The sequence below is a fragment of the Balaenoptera musculus genome, chromosome 3, assembly GCF_009873245.2.
Source record: "Balaenoptera musculus isolate JJ_BM4_2016_0621 chromosome 3, mBalMus1.pri.v3, whole genome shotgun sequence".
NCBI lineage: Eukaryota > Metazoa > Chordata > Mammalia > Artiodactyla > Balaenopteridae > Balaenoptera > Balaenoptera musculus.
Genome location: NC_045787.1, coordinates 117,223,389 through 117,239,896, shown reverse-complemented (window position 1 = coordinate 117,239,896; position 16,508 = coordinate 117,223,389). Strand labels below are relative to the sequence as shown.

At 52.8% G+C, this 16,508-nt stretch overlaps 1 protein-coding gene across 18 annotated transcripts in view; it reads right to left on the bottom strand.

Moving 5' to 3' along the window:
• LOC118893074 (protocadherin gamma-C3) overlaps positions 1–16,508 on the bottom strand; it is a 161,924-nt gene that overhangs the window by 4,242 nt on the left and 141,174 nt on the right. For 16 of the 18 annotated variants that reach the window (XM_036848247.1, XM_036848243.1, XM_036848240.1 and 13 more), the window contains 2 exons: positions 10,293–10,351; positions 2,757–2,845 (listed from right to left, as the gene is read on the bottom strand). In XM_036848247.1, the coding sequence (XP_036704142.1) occupies positions 2,757–2,845; positions 10,293–10,351 (148 nt within the window). Of the gene's footprint in view, positions 1–2,756; positions 2,846–10,292; positions 10,352–13,273; positions 15,863–16,508 lie in introns of those variants that run through there. The other 2 variants (XM_036848250.1, XM_036848232.1) reach the window with 2 other exon arrangements.

Below are 16,508 nucleotides of genomic sequence, written 5' to 3'. Positions count from 1 at the left end.
TGGGCCCTGTGGGATGCAGTGAAGCTGGGCTGGACCAGGAGGGAGGAAGATGGGGAAACCCAGAGTGTAACAGAAACGGGCTGCACTTGAGTTCCGTCCGGTCAGCTCTGCCACGAAGGAGCCAGCCCTGTGACCCTGACCGAGGCCCTGCCTGACCCCGACCTCAGTTGGAGTGAAGGCTCTGACCTTCTGTGGAATCAAGTCTCCAATGGCCCCGCCCCCCTTCTAACCCTGCAAGACCTACACTGGGCAGGAACCAGGATCTTCCCTGAGTCCGAGGAGAAACAGATTTTGAAGAGCAGCAAGAAAGAACCTGGGCATCCTCTGGCCTGCAGGAGGTGAGAGCGCTGCCAGCCTCTCTCCTCAGGGTAGCACCTCCCAGCCCCATCCTGCCCGCTCCTCCCGCCCTGCCCTCGCCACCCCGGGGCTGAGGGCGGCAACGCCAAGCAGTCCAGGAAGCCTGGTGAGACTCAGCCAGGGCCAGCTGAGCCACAGGCTGCAGCCTCCTTGAGAGCACACCTTCCCCTCGAAGGTTTATTTAAAAAGCCTCCCAAGTATACTTACTCTCACTCCTCCTCAGCAGCCCACAGGCCTGGCTGGGCTGGACTCCAGGAACCTTTCTGGCTCCAGGGCCAGGAAGCGGGTGTGAAAGTGAGAGTAGGGCCTGACCCTGCCACCTCCACCCCCAAGGTCCATCCCCCCAGCTGACACTCGGGTCGGGCCCTGTGTGGGCCAGAGGGGTGGAGCCCTGACAGGGGAGCCAGACTGCGGTGACCCGGGGGGCCTTCTGGGAGGCTCTGGGGCTATAAATACCGACTCCATTTCTGTTTTTAAAATCTGGATTTAGGCTAAAAAGTCTGCTTCCTGGCCTTAGGGCTCAAAGCCACAACAGCTAAATATACCTTGCTGTCGTCTGTTTACTTCCCTCAAGAACCCAACTTGGCATCTCCTCAGACCCAGCCACCTGCCTCTTTGATCCTCAGTATCTGGCCTCTCTAGAGCTACAGCAGCGCTCCCACTCCCACCCCGAACCGGGGTCAGCTCTGTCCCAGAAGGCTGGCCCCCCGCCCCTTCTCCCTTCCTCTTCACCACCCACGGCCTCATCCCACTGGGCCTCACAGACATCCGGGGAAGGCTTGCCAGATTTAACAAATAAAACTAAAGGGTGCCCAGTTAAATCTGAATTTCATGTAATTTTTTTCTAGTACAGTATGTCCCAGTCCTAACATTTGGGACCTACTTATGCTAAAATATGACTTGTTGTTTATCTGAAGTTACAATTAATGGGTCATCCTGTATTTTATCTGGAACCCTAATCTGGGAGAAGAACGCAGCATTAAGAGAAGTTCAGCCTCTAAACTTATTCAGCTAGAAGGGAAACTGAGGCTGGATGGAAAGGCAGACACAGTCACTGGTGTACAAAGGGCATGAACGTAGGAGTCGGGCTGGGTTAGAATTGCCAGTCTGCAACTCAAAATGGGAGCCTTGGAGCAAGCGACTTCTTGGTTCCCTCATCTATCAAATGGAAGGAATTAGACCTGCCTTGCAGAGCTGGTGAGAGGATCCACTGACATGTGGCCCATCACGTTTGCCTAGCATGTGCTGGGGCAGCACACAGGCACAACTATAGTGATTACAGTTCTGACTTTACCTGGTTCTCTACCCACCAGGCCTCCAGACATGCTGGACAGCTGGGCTCTCGGTTCACTATGTAAGGCCACTGCCGGCTTCCATATAAGCGCAGGACTGGCTGCTCCAGAAGCTAGTCCTTATTAGCAGGCGTTATTCTAATTCTACCTTCTATCCCACCATGGGTCAAAAAAGATAATCGTTAATCAATTTTCGCCATTGCATATCATGCCCTTCCTCTCTGCCAATCCCATGCTGAGGCCTTACATTCTGCCCTCACGACACCACAGTGAGATCTGTTATTATCGTACGGATTTTGTAGTCAGTGAAACTTCGGCCCAGAGGGGCTTAGTCACTTGCCTGATGACTCACAGCTTAGTGGTCACTTGCCTGATGACTCACAGCTTAGTGGTGGCACCAGGATTTGAATCCAGGCTGGCCTGCCTCCAAAGCCTGTGCTCTTAAGTACTAATGATATTATTCCGCCCCCCTCCATCCCCACGGCTCAGGACTCTTCTTACTCTTCAGGGATGAAAACCATCACCTGAATCTCTATTGTTGAAGTTCTTTGTTAGCCTTGTGGGAGAACCAAAATCCTGCTCTGCAAGTGGGGACAACCAAACAAGAGAGTGTGTGCTCCCTGCTGGGAGTATCCACACCCACTTCCATGGATTGAGGGCATGTATGTGCCAGGCCCAGTACTATGTGCCTTACGGTATCATCTCACTGAATCCTTACAACAATCCTTTGAGGTCGCTGTCCCCATTTTCTTGGCTGAGGAAACTGAGGTTTAGAGAGATTAAACCAACTGATCAAAGTCACAAAGGTCGTTAGCGGCAGAGCTAGGACCTGACCTATAGTTGTTCCAAGGCTAGACTTTTAACCACTACTCCCTACTTCTCCTGCAAGGATCTTTCCCTGTTCATTTCCCTCTGGGCATCCCAGGAGCCCCCCATCCCTCAGCTATTCCCTAACCCGGCTTTATATCCTGGAATTATGGGCTGCCTCAGATCGGCTGAAAGGTCCAGAGGAACCACATAGGTGGAAAGCCAGTCTCAGGGCACGGTGCTGTGGGATGCACCCCAGAACCCCAGATCTCCCATCCCACACATGCTGGCACAACTTACCACTGGCGGAGGCCAAGATCATGGCTTGCAGCATCTCTGTGTCAAACTGGTTGTTGGGCCAGGTGCCGGTTTCATCGCCGTTTTGGGATCTGCGGAGAGAGTGGGATGGTGAGCACGGTCTCCCAAGCCACCAGCTCATGCCCCTCCTGTCCTCTCCCAGGGCTCCCACATCCAGCGCCTATCCCCAGCCCATGCCCAAGACCTGCTCCCTTGCAGCAAGGTAGGAGGCGGCTTATACAATCCTTCAGAAGCCAGAGCCCCCTCCCCATTTGCCAGTCCCCCAAACCAGCTTTCTACTGTTTCAGACACCATGGCCCTTCGAGGGAGAGGGCAGGATGCACTGAAGCTTGCCCCGCCTTGAGGGAGCAGTGGCTCACAGTGAGGGAGAGCAGACCCTCTCCCGAGGACAGTGAGGGTGGGAAACGGGAGAGAATGTACCAGAACTTGAGAAAGGTGTGAGAACCTAGAGAGAACCTAGGGGGAGAGGTTGGGGGCCCCACGAGACAGGGAGAGAGGTTTCTAAAACTCAAGTCTGATCACTTCAATGGCTCGCTGAGCCCTCAGGATAAAATCCACAGGCACACAAGGACCAGCCCCTCCTATTTCACAAGAACACCCCCAACCTCGCTCTCAAACATTCTATCAGAAACCTTTTCTGAGGCGCTTTCCCTAATTCCTCAAACTCTCTCTTGCAGCACGTCTTGGGCAGATACCATTCCCTAGAATGCAAGTTCCCTACCTCTGCCTTGGTAACATGAATAGGTTGCCAGAGGGGACCCCTAAGGCCACCCAGGCTGGGTCAGGTGCCTCCACTGTGCTCCCACCCCCACTGTCTGCCCTGCGGCGGCGGCTCGAGTCCCACTGTGACTGCCGCTGTCCCCACCTGTCTGCTCCACCCCCAGACCCAGCTCCTTGAGCTCTGGGACCAGGACTGTGCCCGTTTTCTACTGAAGCACCTAGTTAAGAGCTTTAGGTGCTCTAAGCATTGAGAAAAGCACGAGGTGATTCCTAATTGTTAAAAATGTTAACCTGTACAAGAACGCTAAGGAATGCTAGCCCAATTTGGATTTTTCCCATAGTAACTATTTCCATGCTTTGGGGGGGAATTCTCAGGGATCAAATGATTTCCATTTTTGAGGGGAAGGGGAAGCAGCCTGACACACACGGTCTATTAGTCGACCTTTGCACTACCTGGAACACTAAAGTTCCTCAATAAATGTTTGTTGCCTGAATGAATGGGGAAAGCCCTGCCCAGTAAGTTAGGCTCACTATGAGGTAAGAAGGGTTTGGCACCAGGGGAGGGGCTGCAGGGAAGGCCTTGAAGGCATGAAAGAGCGTGTGTGTGTCTGTGTGTGTATTTCGTCACCGTGGCTGAGCACAGTCAAGAGCTGCTTTACAAGTTTTCCAAGGTCTGTCCCTGCTTATGGTTTCCCCTGATCTGGAATTCCCATCCCCAGGCAGGTGGACTCAGTCTAAGGCTCAGACCAGCTGCTGTGTGGTGCCCTCTACACTGTCACAGCAAATGTAGAGTTAGGGTTGGAGGAGAAAGCAGGAATGCCATTTCTCCCTCCACAGAATGGGAAGAGCTGGGATTCTGGGTTCATTTATTCAATCAATATTTATTGAGCAAGTACTGTGTGCCAGACACAGGACTAGGTGCTGGGTTTGTAGCTGTGAACATGACTGAAATCGTCTGACTTCACGATGCTCGATCTCCATTGAGAGGCAGATATTAAATAATTACACAATAATTGAATTGTAATTGTGACAAGCAAGTGCCATGGAGGCAAAGAGCAGGGGTAAAGGAGAGTTCTGACCTAGTTGGGGTTAGGGAGCCAGTCAGTCCAGGCTTCCTCAAGGAAAAGACAGGGAATTTAAATCTGAAGAGGCTATTCAGGTGACCTGCAGGAGAATGTCAGCCAAACAAACGTAGGAGGAGTGATAGAAAATCAACACTGTATAACTGCTGATGTAAAAACTGATTCAGGCAAGGATCATCAGTGAATACTAAAATACTAAAAGCAGCGAAAGGTTGCTGCAGAGTCTCAAATATCACCCACAGATTACTTATTAATCACCAATATTTAAAAATATCTTTGTAACAGAGACATCTGGGGATACCACTTTAACCCAGGGAACAAACTGAGCATCACTGACAATGGGACAAACTGACAGGAAATGATTCCCAGCAGAAAGTGTACAATGTCACCCACGCAGTGTTCTTATCAGACTCTGTAACCTGATCTCACCATGAGAAAATGATCAGCAAATCCAGACTGTGGGACATTTTGAAAGACAACTGGCCTGGACTCTTTAAGACATGTCTATGTCTTAAAAAAAACAACCCTCCAAAAGGTAAGGAGGCTGTTTTAGATTAAAGGCAATGAAAGAGAGGTAGCAAGCAAATGCAATTCGTGTTCCTTGATTGAATTCTGGAGTTAAAAGAAAAAAAATACAGGTTGAAAGGACACTTGGGGAACATTTATGAAAATCTGCTAGTAGACAGTATATTATTGCATTAATGTTAAATTCTTCAAATGTGATCATTCTTTTGTGGTTATGTATGAGAATGTTATTGTTATCAGGAGAGAGATACTGAAGTATTTCAAATGTTACGATGTCTGCAACTCTCAAATGGTTCAGAAAAAAAGTGTGTGGGGTGGGGGGTGTGTGTGTGTGTGTGTGTGTGTGCATGTTGAGAGACAGAGAGAGAGGAGAAAGTAAATGTGCAAAATATTAACGATTGATGAATCTAGGTTTAAAAGAGTATTTGGATGTTCATCATATGATTCTTTCAACTTTGAGAGGTTTGAAACATTTCAAACTAAAAAACTGAGGGGTAAAATTAAGTTAACTAGGAGAAGGGTAGTGTTGTGAAAGCTTTCCAAGCAGAGGGAGCAATACGCCCCAGGCTCTGAGGCTGGGAGGAGCTTGGTGGGTTCAAACCACTAGGAGAAAACCAGTGTGGCTGCCATAAGGCGCGGTGGTGTCAGGGCCTGGGGCTGCAGAGTGTACACTAAAGATTTTGGTCTCATCCTAAGAGCTCTGGGAAACCACTGAAGTATATAAAAGGGGGGTTGTCATGATCGGATTTAAGTATTTAAAGGTCATGGTTGCTCCTATGAGAAGACGGAGGGTTGGGGGCACCTCTGGGAGGACGGGAGCCCAGTGATGGAGCCTCAGCCACCTCTGTCTCCATGAAAATCCAGGAGTCCTTACTCGCAGGCACACTGATCTCTCTCTGGGCCTGCCTGGGGGCGCAGGGCTGAGGCAGGTGGCCTCAGGCCGAGGTGAAGGGCCTAATGGGGAAAGAGTGGGGAGAGCAGGTAGGGGGGTGAGCAGCAGGGAGAAGAGCTTTGGGGCTGTGGGGTAGACAACAGGGTCAGACACCAGGTTAGGATACCCTGTGGTGGTGGGTGATGGTGTTGAGGGAATAAAGGTGAGTGGAAGGGTGGGCCTGGAACCATGATGGGCTGGGCAGAAAGGATGGCGGAAAGGATTCTTGGGAAATGATTGAAGGCTGGAGGCCAAGCACGTGGGCAGGAGATGAGTAGAGAGACAGAATTCTTTTTGAACCATTTACTCAGAGCTTCTTATTTCTGGGTAGTGGGCTGACTAAATTATATACATATTGTCTATTTCAGCCTCAGAACCACCTACAGATAAGTGTTATTATCCCTATTTCCCAGCAGATGAAACTGGGGCTGAGAGAGGTTGAGAGACTTTCCCAAAATCACACAGCTGGTAACAGGCAGAACTACAACCTGTACCCACTATGTGCCAGTGCCTGTGACAGGCCCTAGGATTTAAGAGGTGATATGATTCTTGCCCTAAGAAGTTTGTATTCTAGTGTGCTGTGTGTGTGTGTGTGTGAGGGGCAGTCCCAGAGGCTGGGTTGTAAAATTATGAGTGCTTTTTCTTTTAAACTGTTTTCTCTATTTCTCATGTTTCTATAATGAGCATGGATTATTTTATAAGCAGGAAAAAAAAGATGCTATTTGATTGTTGAATGACTGCCCAAACTGAGGGAAAGCAGGGATAGTGTCTCTCAGGGGAGGTGGAATGGAAGGGGAAATGGCAGTGTGGAGCCATCCGAGGAGAACAGTGTGGGGACCAGGGGAAGCGAAATGGAGACCCTCCTCTGGGCAGAGGCTGGGAACAGCTGCAGGGCGGGGCCTGGGGTACAGCCTGAGAAAGGAGAACTGGCTTGCTGGGCTCAGGGCTTGAGACAACAGCTGTTGGGATGAGAAGCCACAAGGACGACCTGAGCAGGGGTAGCGGTGGGGAGGAGGAGCACCTGGCAGGCAGGGACTTCAGAAGACTTCCTTTTGTCTAGGCAATGTGACAGAGCGCTGGCTTGAACTTGAACCAGGTTTACTGAAGAGCTCGACACTAGCCCTGCTCTGAACCTGGTGTCCCAGTAGCCAAGATGGGCCGGAGAAGCAGTGGGGAGCCAGAACCAGGGTTAGACTGCATAAGAGAAATCTCCCCTCTTCATCTTCTCACTCCCATTGACTCATCAGAATGGCAGCAAAGAAAACCTGCATCATTCTGCTGTCCCTGAGAGGCCTCACCACAGGGCCTTTGCAAATGCTCTTCCCTCCACCTGGAATGCTCTTCCCTCTTTCCTTCAGCCGGTTAATCCACAACCTCATTTCCTCCTGGATGTCCTCCTGCTCCCTGACCAGGTCAAATCCCTATTTTATACTCTCACCACCAGGAACTGCTCTTCATAGCACTTAGGGTAGCTGTAATCTTACAATTTTTTTGAGTAATTATTTGGTTAATATCTGTCTCCCTCAACACACTGTAAACTCCCTAAGGCAGAGGTTATGTCTATCTTATATCTCCTACACCTAGAATACTACCTGGCCTACGGTAGGTGCTTATTAACTATTTATTGAATGAATGAAAGGGGGAAGTTATAGTTGCTGGACTGGGCCCCTAATTTCATCTGATTTCATCTGGGCCCCTGTGCAGCTGAATCATAAATATTTGTTCCATCCCCCCTCAAGTTAACTAAGGAAGGGAGAGCTCCTGCACCTTCTCCTCCATCTCCCCAAGAGCTCCCTCACGTACTTTAGGCCACCAAGTCTCTCATTTGATGAAAAGGGACTTGAGGCAGGGGTAAGGCGGCCAATCCAGAAGGCACGTAAGAGTCAAACGGCTAATAAGGACCTACTGTATAGCACAGGGAACTCTACTCAATACTCTGTAATGACCTATATGGGAAAAGAATCTAAAAAAGAATGGATATGTGAATATGTGTAACTGATTCACTTTGCTGTGCACCTGAAACTAACACAATATTGTAAATCAACTATACTCCAATAAAAATTATTTTAAAAAAAAGAGTCAATTGGTGGGGCTCTCAAGTTCAGCAGTGAATTCTGCTTCAGGGCCAGTATATGGCCTGGGGTGGGGGTGGGTAAAGGGAACACGAATTGCCCTGTACTTCTCATCACCTCAGCTCAAATGGCACTTCCTCCTGGAGGTCTTCTCTATCCCCCTCCCCCATTACACTCACATGACCCTCCTCCCAGAACTTGCTATGATTTGTAACTAGAAATTTTTTTAGTGTGATTTGTTGCCAATTTTCTGTCTTCCCTGCTGGCATGGCAGCCTATGAGTACAAGGATCGTGTCTGCTTGTTCACTCTTACAGGCCAATGTTTAGCACAGGGCCTGGCTCATAGGATATGCTCAATGAATATTTGTTGAATGAATAAATACATGAACGAATACATGAATGACCTAACAGATAAACCTGTGGGAAGGCTGGCAAGACCAGCAGGGAGAAAGGAGAAAGCTGGGGTCAAGGGAGGGGCAAGGGCAGTCCAAGCCATCTGGTTTGCTGCCTTCTAGGGGCCTGCTAGGAACTAACTGCCCTGCGACCTCGATACCAGAGGCAGGACTCACATGCCCGGGAGCTGGAGTCTCCACCGTACACCAAGCTGTCCTGGGTTCTTGTGGCAGTGAGGGCTCAGCATCTGGGGAAATGTGGGCAGCAAGTGTCCAACCAGCGAGGAGGTGGGGAAGGCAGCCCAAGCTCTGCCCTCCCTCTGTCTCCTGGGCTTCTTGGACTCCACCAGGCTCCCCGACTTCTAACAGGGAGGCCTGGCCCAGAGCCGAGCCCACTCCCCTCAGACCAACTGCAGGTCTTTTGCTGAAGTCCTCCTCCCCTCCACCCCACCCCCGCCCGCCCGCCCGCCCCAGGGAGTTCCTGTCTTAGCAGGAATTCATACCAGATTGATCTGAGCAGCTGGGGCAGCCTGGATGGGAGGGTGTATGGTGGAGAGCAGAGATCAAAGGCTCTGTGTGTGAGGGGCTGGGGAGGGAGAGAGCCTGGGGGGCGGGCATGTGTGTGCTGGCTTGCCCACAAGTTTTAAGAAATGAGAGACAGAGAGAGGGACACAGAGTAAAAGACAGTATAAAAGAGAGAGAGAGAGAGAGATAAAGAAAGAGCAACAGAGAAAGAGACCCATTAAGGCAAAAAGAGACAGACAAGAGACTTAGAGAGATATACAGAGAGAAAGAGAGAGACAGAGACAAAGACAAAGGAGACACAGAGAGGCTGAGAGCAGAGAAGAAAGGAGAAACAGTGAGAGGGAGAGAAAGAGACTGGAGACAGAAGAACACCAGGACACTAGGAAATGATGAAAGAAGGAGAGACAGAAAAGAGGTCAAGGACAGAGACAGGGAAGCAGAGACAGAGGGAAAAGGAGAAACAGAGACTGAGACTAAGGCGGAGTCACGTTTATTCATTGATTCCACATTTATTGAGCACCTAGCCATAGCAGGTGCAGCAAGAGGCACAGATCAGTGCAAGTAGACACAAATGGTAGGGACCAAGATACAGCAATAAAGACAGAAACTGAGATCGAGACGAGAAAGAGAGGGAGAGGCAGAGATTGCAAACTAACAGAGAGACTGAGCCGAAGACGGTGAGAGAGTGTCAGGGACAAAGGGCCTGCAGGCAGAGAAGGCAGGACCCTCCGGGGCGGGGCGGGGCGGCTCTCCGTCCCCAGCCCCACCTCCAGCGGCCTGACCTCCCTCCCCTCAGCCTCGGCTCTCTCCTGCCGGCTCTGGAGGAGGCTCTGGCTGCTGACAGCTGCTCCTCTCCTCCTCCTGTCCCAGATTCCTCGGCCTGAAGCCCAGTCGGGATGGAGGCCAGCCAAATCTGGAGCAGGGGGATGGAGCCGGTGGATAGGTATAAAAAGCTTCCTCTCCACCCAGAGACCACCTTGAGACCATCCTTTGCTCCCACGGAGCCCCCAAGATACAGGAAACGGTTTGTGTGGTGGGGCAAAGGGAAGGCATGAGTGTGTGAATTGCGCTGCCAAAATAGCCCGAGTAGGAGCCTCTTCCTTCTGGGGTTTGTGCACCAGCCCCCAACACACCAAAACCTCCCTGAAATCTGCAACTGAGGGAGGAAGCCATTTGTAGCAAATGCTGAGCCCTCCCCCCATCTCGTCCCACGTCATCCCTGAGAAAAATGTCACAGAGAAGAGGGTGGGCTGGAGAGGCAGTCACCTACCCGCTGGTGCCGGGTCTCTGGGCCTGAGAGAAACGCCAGTCCGTGTTGGGCGGGGCTTGCTGCGGAGAAAACAGAGGGAAAGGGGCTGAGTACCCAAATGGGGTAAGATGAGGGCGAGGTAGGCTCATTTTCAAAGACAAAATACACCTCAGGTCTCAGAGGTCTGAGGTAACAGAGACAAAGAGATAAAACCACAGTGATCTGACCACAGTGAGCAAACCCAGATTCCTTTCCTAAGGAACCGGCCCCTTCCTCCCTGCCCCCAGACTCAGAACTTCTGAGCAGAGATTCAAGGGCTGAAAGCATCTTCTGTGGAACCGGGGGGAGGGGTGCAGAGAAGGCCCCCAAAAGTGGCAGAGGAGGTTTTGAGATGAGAATTCCACCAGCCCTAGAAAGAATTTCATTCAGCTCCTCAGCTGGGAACAAAGCATCCTCTGCGGCAAGATGGCTGCTGCTCTGGGTAACCCTTTTCATGCCAGGTTGTGCCTTTACACATTCAGAAGGACACCTCCTTCAGACCCTTGGCTCTCAAGGATCCCTTCCCACAGCTAAATACATTATTAATTTAGGAGTCATGCCAGACTGGGCCTTTGGATGCCAGGGCATCCAAGCCCCAGGACACCTCCCACCTCCAGAACTCTGTGCCAGACAATGGCTTTGACTAAGGAGGAGAGAACAAGGCAGCTCTGTCTGGGACAGAGAGAACTGCTGGGATGGAGCCCGGCAGAGATCAAGCTCCCACAGGCTCCAAGGAGAGCCAACTCAATCTCCAGGGCTCCCAAGGGGCAGATCTGTAGCCGTCTCCCACCTGGATGAAGCTGTGGGACTCTAGCCAGCCACTTCACTTCCAAGACCCTCCCAGCCTTTCCAGAGGGTGTATTATCCCACCACACACTCTTCATGGAGCACTCCTAGAGCCATTTCCTCTCCATCCTGGGGTGCTCTGGTAATTAATTCTCACATTCACTCCCAGGAGCAGAGAGGGAGGTGTGAGCACCTCCGATTACACTGGGGAGAAGGAAGACCCAGGGCTGCCAAATGACTCACTCTAAGTCTCACAGGTGGCAGTGATGTAAGCAGAACCCAGAAACTTAGCATCCCAGGTACAATAGGAGTTGCAATCACCATTCTGGAGCTGCCATGGGGAAGGGCACAGGGATGTCCAGCTCTCAGTTACTACATTCTTAGACAGCAGAATCTACACGGAGATGCAGGAACCATGACAGATTGGAGGACAGGAACTAGGCCAACTCACAACCTACATAAGGACAGCGGGTCCAGGTTTGTTCAATTAGGGCTGCTCAGGAATAAGGAGCCCCAGTAGACTTTTCTTCACGTGTTAGGCTCTAAAAGGGAAAGAATGCCCCCCTTTGCCTCATCCCGGCAGACACACACCGTCCCTCCTGTTCTCCAGTTTTACAAGTACCAAGTGATTGAAAGCACAAATTCTGGAGTTAGACAGACCTGGATTAGATCTTTTTCGACCACTTACCCTGTGAACTCGAGCAAGTCACTTGAGCTCTGTGAAACTCAGTTATAAGAGGGAGGATTCTAGTACCTACCCAACAAGTGTGGGGAAGAGCAAAGGAGACGCTGTGGTTCTAAGAGGAAGTATGCAGTAAGGCTCTCTCAATTAGCTATCAGAATCATATGGGGGTGTTGTTCCAAACTATAATTCTGATTCCACGGGCAGGATGGGGTACAGACATATTTGGAATAAAAGCTCCTGGGGTTACAGAAACGTATGCTTTTTACCATTATAGTTTCCCCATGTATGCGAGCACCCTGCTGGCTTCTGGCAGAGGCCATGGCTTTCCAACAACCAGGGAAAGAAAGACTTGCCAGTGTCAGATAATTTGGTCACTCCCAAAGCCCTGATCCTAGATCTCTGGGCACACTGTGGTGACGACGGAGCCAAAAGCCTATGTCTTAGCGTCCAGAGCCCAGGTGTTCCGGGGTCCCACTTCCCACCAGAAGACAGGTCGGTGGTGCCACAGAGGGCCCAGGCGGCCTGTCCTATAGAGGCCTGTTCGCTCGTCCCAGGCCGGACCCCGCCGTCCCTTGGGCCACAGGGCAGCCTGGCCGGCCCGAGCTAGGCTTCTGGGCTGGAGGCACCGCCGGCCTCCGCTGAGCCCCGGGCCCGGCGGGATCTGCCAGCCCGCGGGTCATAGAGTCCCTCCCGCCCCGCGCCTAGAGCGCCCGGAGTGGCTACGGTGCGGGCGACTCTGGCTCGCCAGTAGGCGACCGGTCCAGGTCCGGGCGGGGGCGGGAGGAGGCTCCAGAGTCGTCACGGGCCGGGACGGCCACAACCTGGGCGCGCTCAGTCAGTACCTCTGAGGCGAGCAGCAGGGTGGGAGGGAAGCTGTGAGCGGGCCGGAACAGCCAGTGCACCTGGCAGCGAGCGGCTGGCAGTGAAAGGCGGTGTACGTGGGAGGCCAAGTGCGAGGGGGCGTGTGCGTGCGCGGGTGAGGCGCGGCGAGCCCGTGCGCGGTGCGTGGCTCGTGCGGGCCCTGCGGGCGCGCTTCTGCTCTGTCCACAGACGCGTTGGTTTGAAGTGGGAATAAAGAGGGTTGGGAATAACAGTGAAGTCACAGGTCAAGGGAGTGGGGAGAAACCTAAGAAGAAACCTCAAGACCAGTGGAGCGTGCCCGCACCGGAGCCTCGGAGGCTGGCTGCAGGCGTGGATCTGTGATCGCCTCCACCCGGACCCCGGACCCGGCGGAAATCGCCAGACCCCAGGCTTTTCTGAATGTGGGGTCGGTCCTTTCCTCTCTCCCCCTCAGCCACAATCACCATCACCTCCCCGGGCTCAGAGCCCCATCCCTGCCTCGGCCACACCTCTGGTTCCACACAATCCGTCCAAACAGTCCCGACATTCGGGCGGAGCCCGCACCAGAGGAGCGGATGCCAAGTTCAAAGTCCCTGATGTGGCTGGGCGGCTTCTCCATTGCCGCCCCCAGGGGTCGCGCCGAGCCCCTCACCTGGCTCCGCTCCCGCAGCGTGTTAGAGCGGGACCGGAAGGCGTCAGGCTCCTGCGCCAGAGCTGAGGGCTGCTGGACGCTGAGGGGCCTTAGAAAAGTGAAGTCACTGCCGTCCGAGGCTGGTGAAAAGCACGTCCTGTAGCAATGGCTGTGCGAGTCTGTGGGCCGCAGCGTCACCTCCATGTACTTGAGTGTGCCGTCTGAGCTCACCTGTAGGTTGGGGCCGGACTGCTTATAGAACTCGCGGGAGGGCGAGTCCTGGCGCCCACAGCACTCACCCCCACCCCCATCCCCGTCTGCGTGCCCCCGAAGGCACTTGGCTGACAGAAAGGTGAAGGTGACTAAGGATAAGAGACTGATGGCCACAAGAGCCACAATGAGATAAAGGGTAAGGTCTGAACGCTCAGGAGGGTGTGTGAGGAAGTCGCTGGATTTGGGCATTTCCTCAGGGTCCTTATCCTCCAGAATCAGCAGCACTGTGGCTGTAGAGGAGAGTGAAGGGTCACCATTGTCCCTCACCAGGACCACCACCTGCTGGGTGTCAGGGTCATCCTCCAGTAAGGCCCGGGCTGTTCGCACCTCACCAGTGTGTGCAGACACCAGGAACAGTCCTGGGGCTGTGGACTGTGGCAACAGTGAATAGGAGAGCCAGGCATTGTGGCCTGCGTCAGCATCTACGGCTGTCACCTTGGTGACGAAGGAGCCAGGAGGGGCAGAGCGAGGGAGACGCTGGGGGACTGAGAGATCCCGGCCTGGTCTGGGGTGCAGCACGGCTGGGGCATTATCATTCTGATCCAGGACAAACACATGGAGAGATGTGTTGGCATGCAATGGGGGAGAGCCAGAGTCTCGAACGCCCACCACGATCTGCAGCATCTGCAGCAATTCGTAGTCGAAAGTACGCTGGGCAAAGACCCGCCCATCCTCAGGGTTGACATACACAAAGGAGGAGGCTGGGGCTCCCTGAATCTGATTCCCTACAATGGAGTAGGTGAGGCGAGCATTATCCCCAGTGTCTGGATCAGAGGCAGCCACGGTGCAGAGAAGGGAGCCTGGAGGCCGGTTTTCTGGGATGTAGGCAGTGTAGAGCTGCTGGGTGAAGTAGGGTGCATTGTCGTTTACATCTGAAATGTTGAGCCTGACGGTGAGATGGGCATGCAAGGGAGGTGAGCCCGCATCGCGGGCCAGCAGCTCAATGATATAGTGGGATGTGGCCTCACGGTCCAAAGGCTGGCTGGTTAGCAGTGAGTAGTGGTTCTCAGAAGGCTTAATCTGAAATGGCAGGCCCGAAGAGATATCAAGGCTCACTTCACCATTTTTCCCTGAGTCTCGGTCCCGCACATTAAATAATCCCACTACTATGCCCACTGGTGTGCTCTCCAGGACAGGGTTGACCAAAGAGGCCAATAGTACCTCTGGGGCGTTGTCATTTGCATCCCCCACATCCACTTGAATCACACAGTGGCCTTCCATGGCTGGCTGTCCCTGGTCACGGGCTCTTGCATGAATTTCATAGAAACTTGATTCCTCAAAGTCTATGGGACCCAACACATAGATTGCTCCACTGCTAGGGTCTAGGCCGAAGAGATTCCGCACTGCCTCAGATGTATGGTCTCCAAAAGAATAGTCTAGTTGGCCATTGGTGCCTTCATCTGGATCAGTGGCATTGAGGCGGAGCAGCAGGGTACCCACGGGTGCATTCTCTGGGAGTCCCACACGTAGAACTGAGGACTGGAAGGTTGGAGCATTATCATTGATGTCCAGCACAGTGATGGAGATAAGGGTGGTCCCTGAGCGGGGTGGGATACCCCCATCCACAGCAGTGAGCACCAGCTGATGTCTTGCCTGGGCTTCACGGTCCAGCTGCTGCTCTAGCACCAGCTCTGGGAACAGCTTCCCATCTTTTAGGGTCTTCACATTCAGAGAGAAGTGGCTACTGGGGCTCAGAGTATAGAAGCTCACGGTATTGGTACCCACGTCTGGATCCTGGGCACTATCCAGTGGGAACAGTGCCCCAAGTGCAGCTGATTCTGAGATGCGTATCTCTCGCTCAGGGGTGGCAAAGCTAGGAGAGTTGTCATTGAGATCCAGGATTTCTACCTCTACACGGATTAGTTCCAGCGGGTGTTCGGTCACCACCTGTAGTGGCAGCAGGCAGCTGGTGCTGGCTCCACACAGGCTCTCTCGGTCAATTTTCTGATTCACTGCCAGAGCACCACTCATCAAGCTCAGGGAAAAATAGTGCCCACTCTCCTCAGAGCCCAACCGCAGCCGGCGGCTCAACAGATCTGTCAACTTTAAGCCTAGATCCTGAGCAACGTTCCCCACCAGCGTCCCCGGCTCAGACTCCTCCACCACTGAGTAACGAAGCTGCCCAGACACCCAGCCCCAGGAGCACAAGGACAACATGCACAGCACTTGCCATTTCCCAGCGAGCTGCGGGGGTGTCTTGGGCCCCATGACCCAGAAGTCCCTTCCTGGGCACTGACTCTGTGCTGTGCTGTCTCGAAGGCAGACCCAGGGCTTGGAATGTAGCAGCTGAAATCTCTTATGTCTCCTTCCAGCCTCTTAAAAAACTGCTCCGAGGTTTGTCTGCCTGCAGCAGTTCTTCTTAGTCACCAAATGGCGGGGGTGGGTTGGGGGGGGAGGGGAATCGAATCTGAGTGGAGCTGGGGAGCTGGGGGAGGAGAGGCGGGCAGGAAGAGCAGATCCCCCACCTTGGCTCTGAGTCTGATTGGCCCAAAAGTCTGTGCTCCCAACCAATTATCAAGTCTCCTCAGTCCTGGAAACCTTAGGAACAGGCGCTGCAAATCTGTGTCACAGAAGCCTCCTACCTCCCCACTCATTTCATGCTGCAGGTTGATTCAGCCCCCTTGGCAGCTCAGATGGTGCTCAACAGGGAAGACAAAGTGGTACAAAACTTCTCAGTGTTCTGTCCCAGCAACTTCCTGCATGACTTCAGAAGCTCCCACTACTTTGCTTGAACCAACAAAATTTTGTCCTCCTCAGGGAGGCAAAGCCCATGTGTTATCCCCTCCTAGGATCCCCATCCTACCAAACACTGCCAAGTTGAGAGAAAACATTTGTTAGGACCCGTTAGAGTCTTGCTCGGACTCTCCAGCAGTACTTTGAGGAATCTCAGTGTCAGCTGATGGCCTTAAGGATTCAATTTTTCTGAGATCCCAGACTTGAGCTATGGAATGGGCATCACAGCTTGTGGTAGGGGGAACATTTC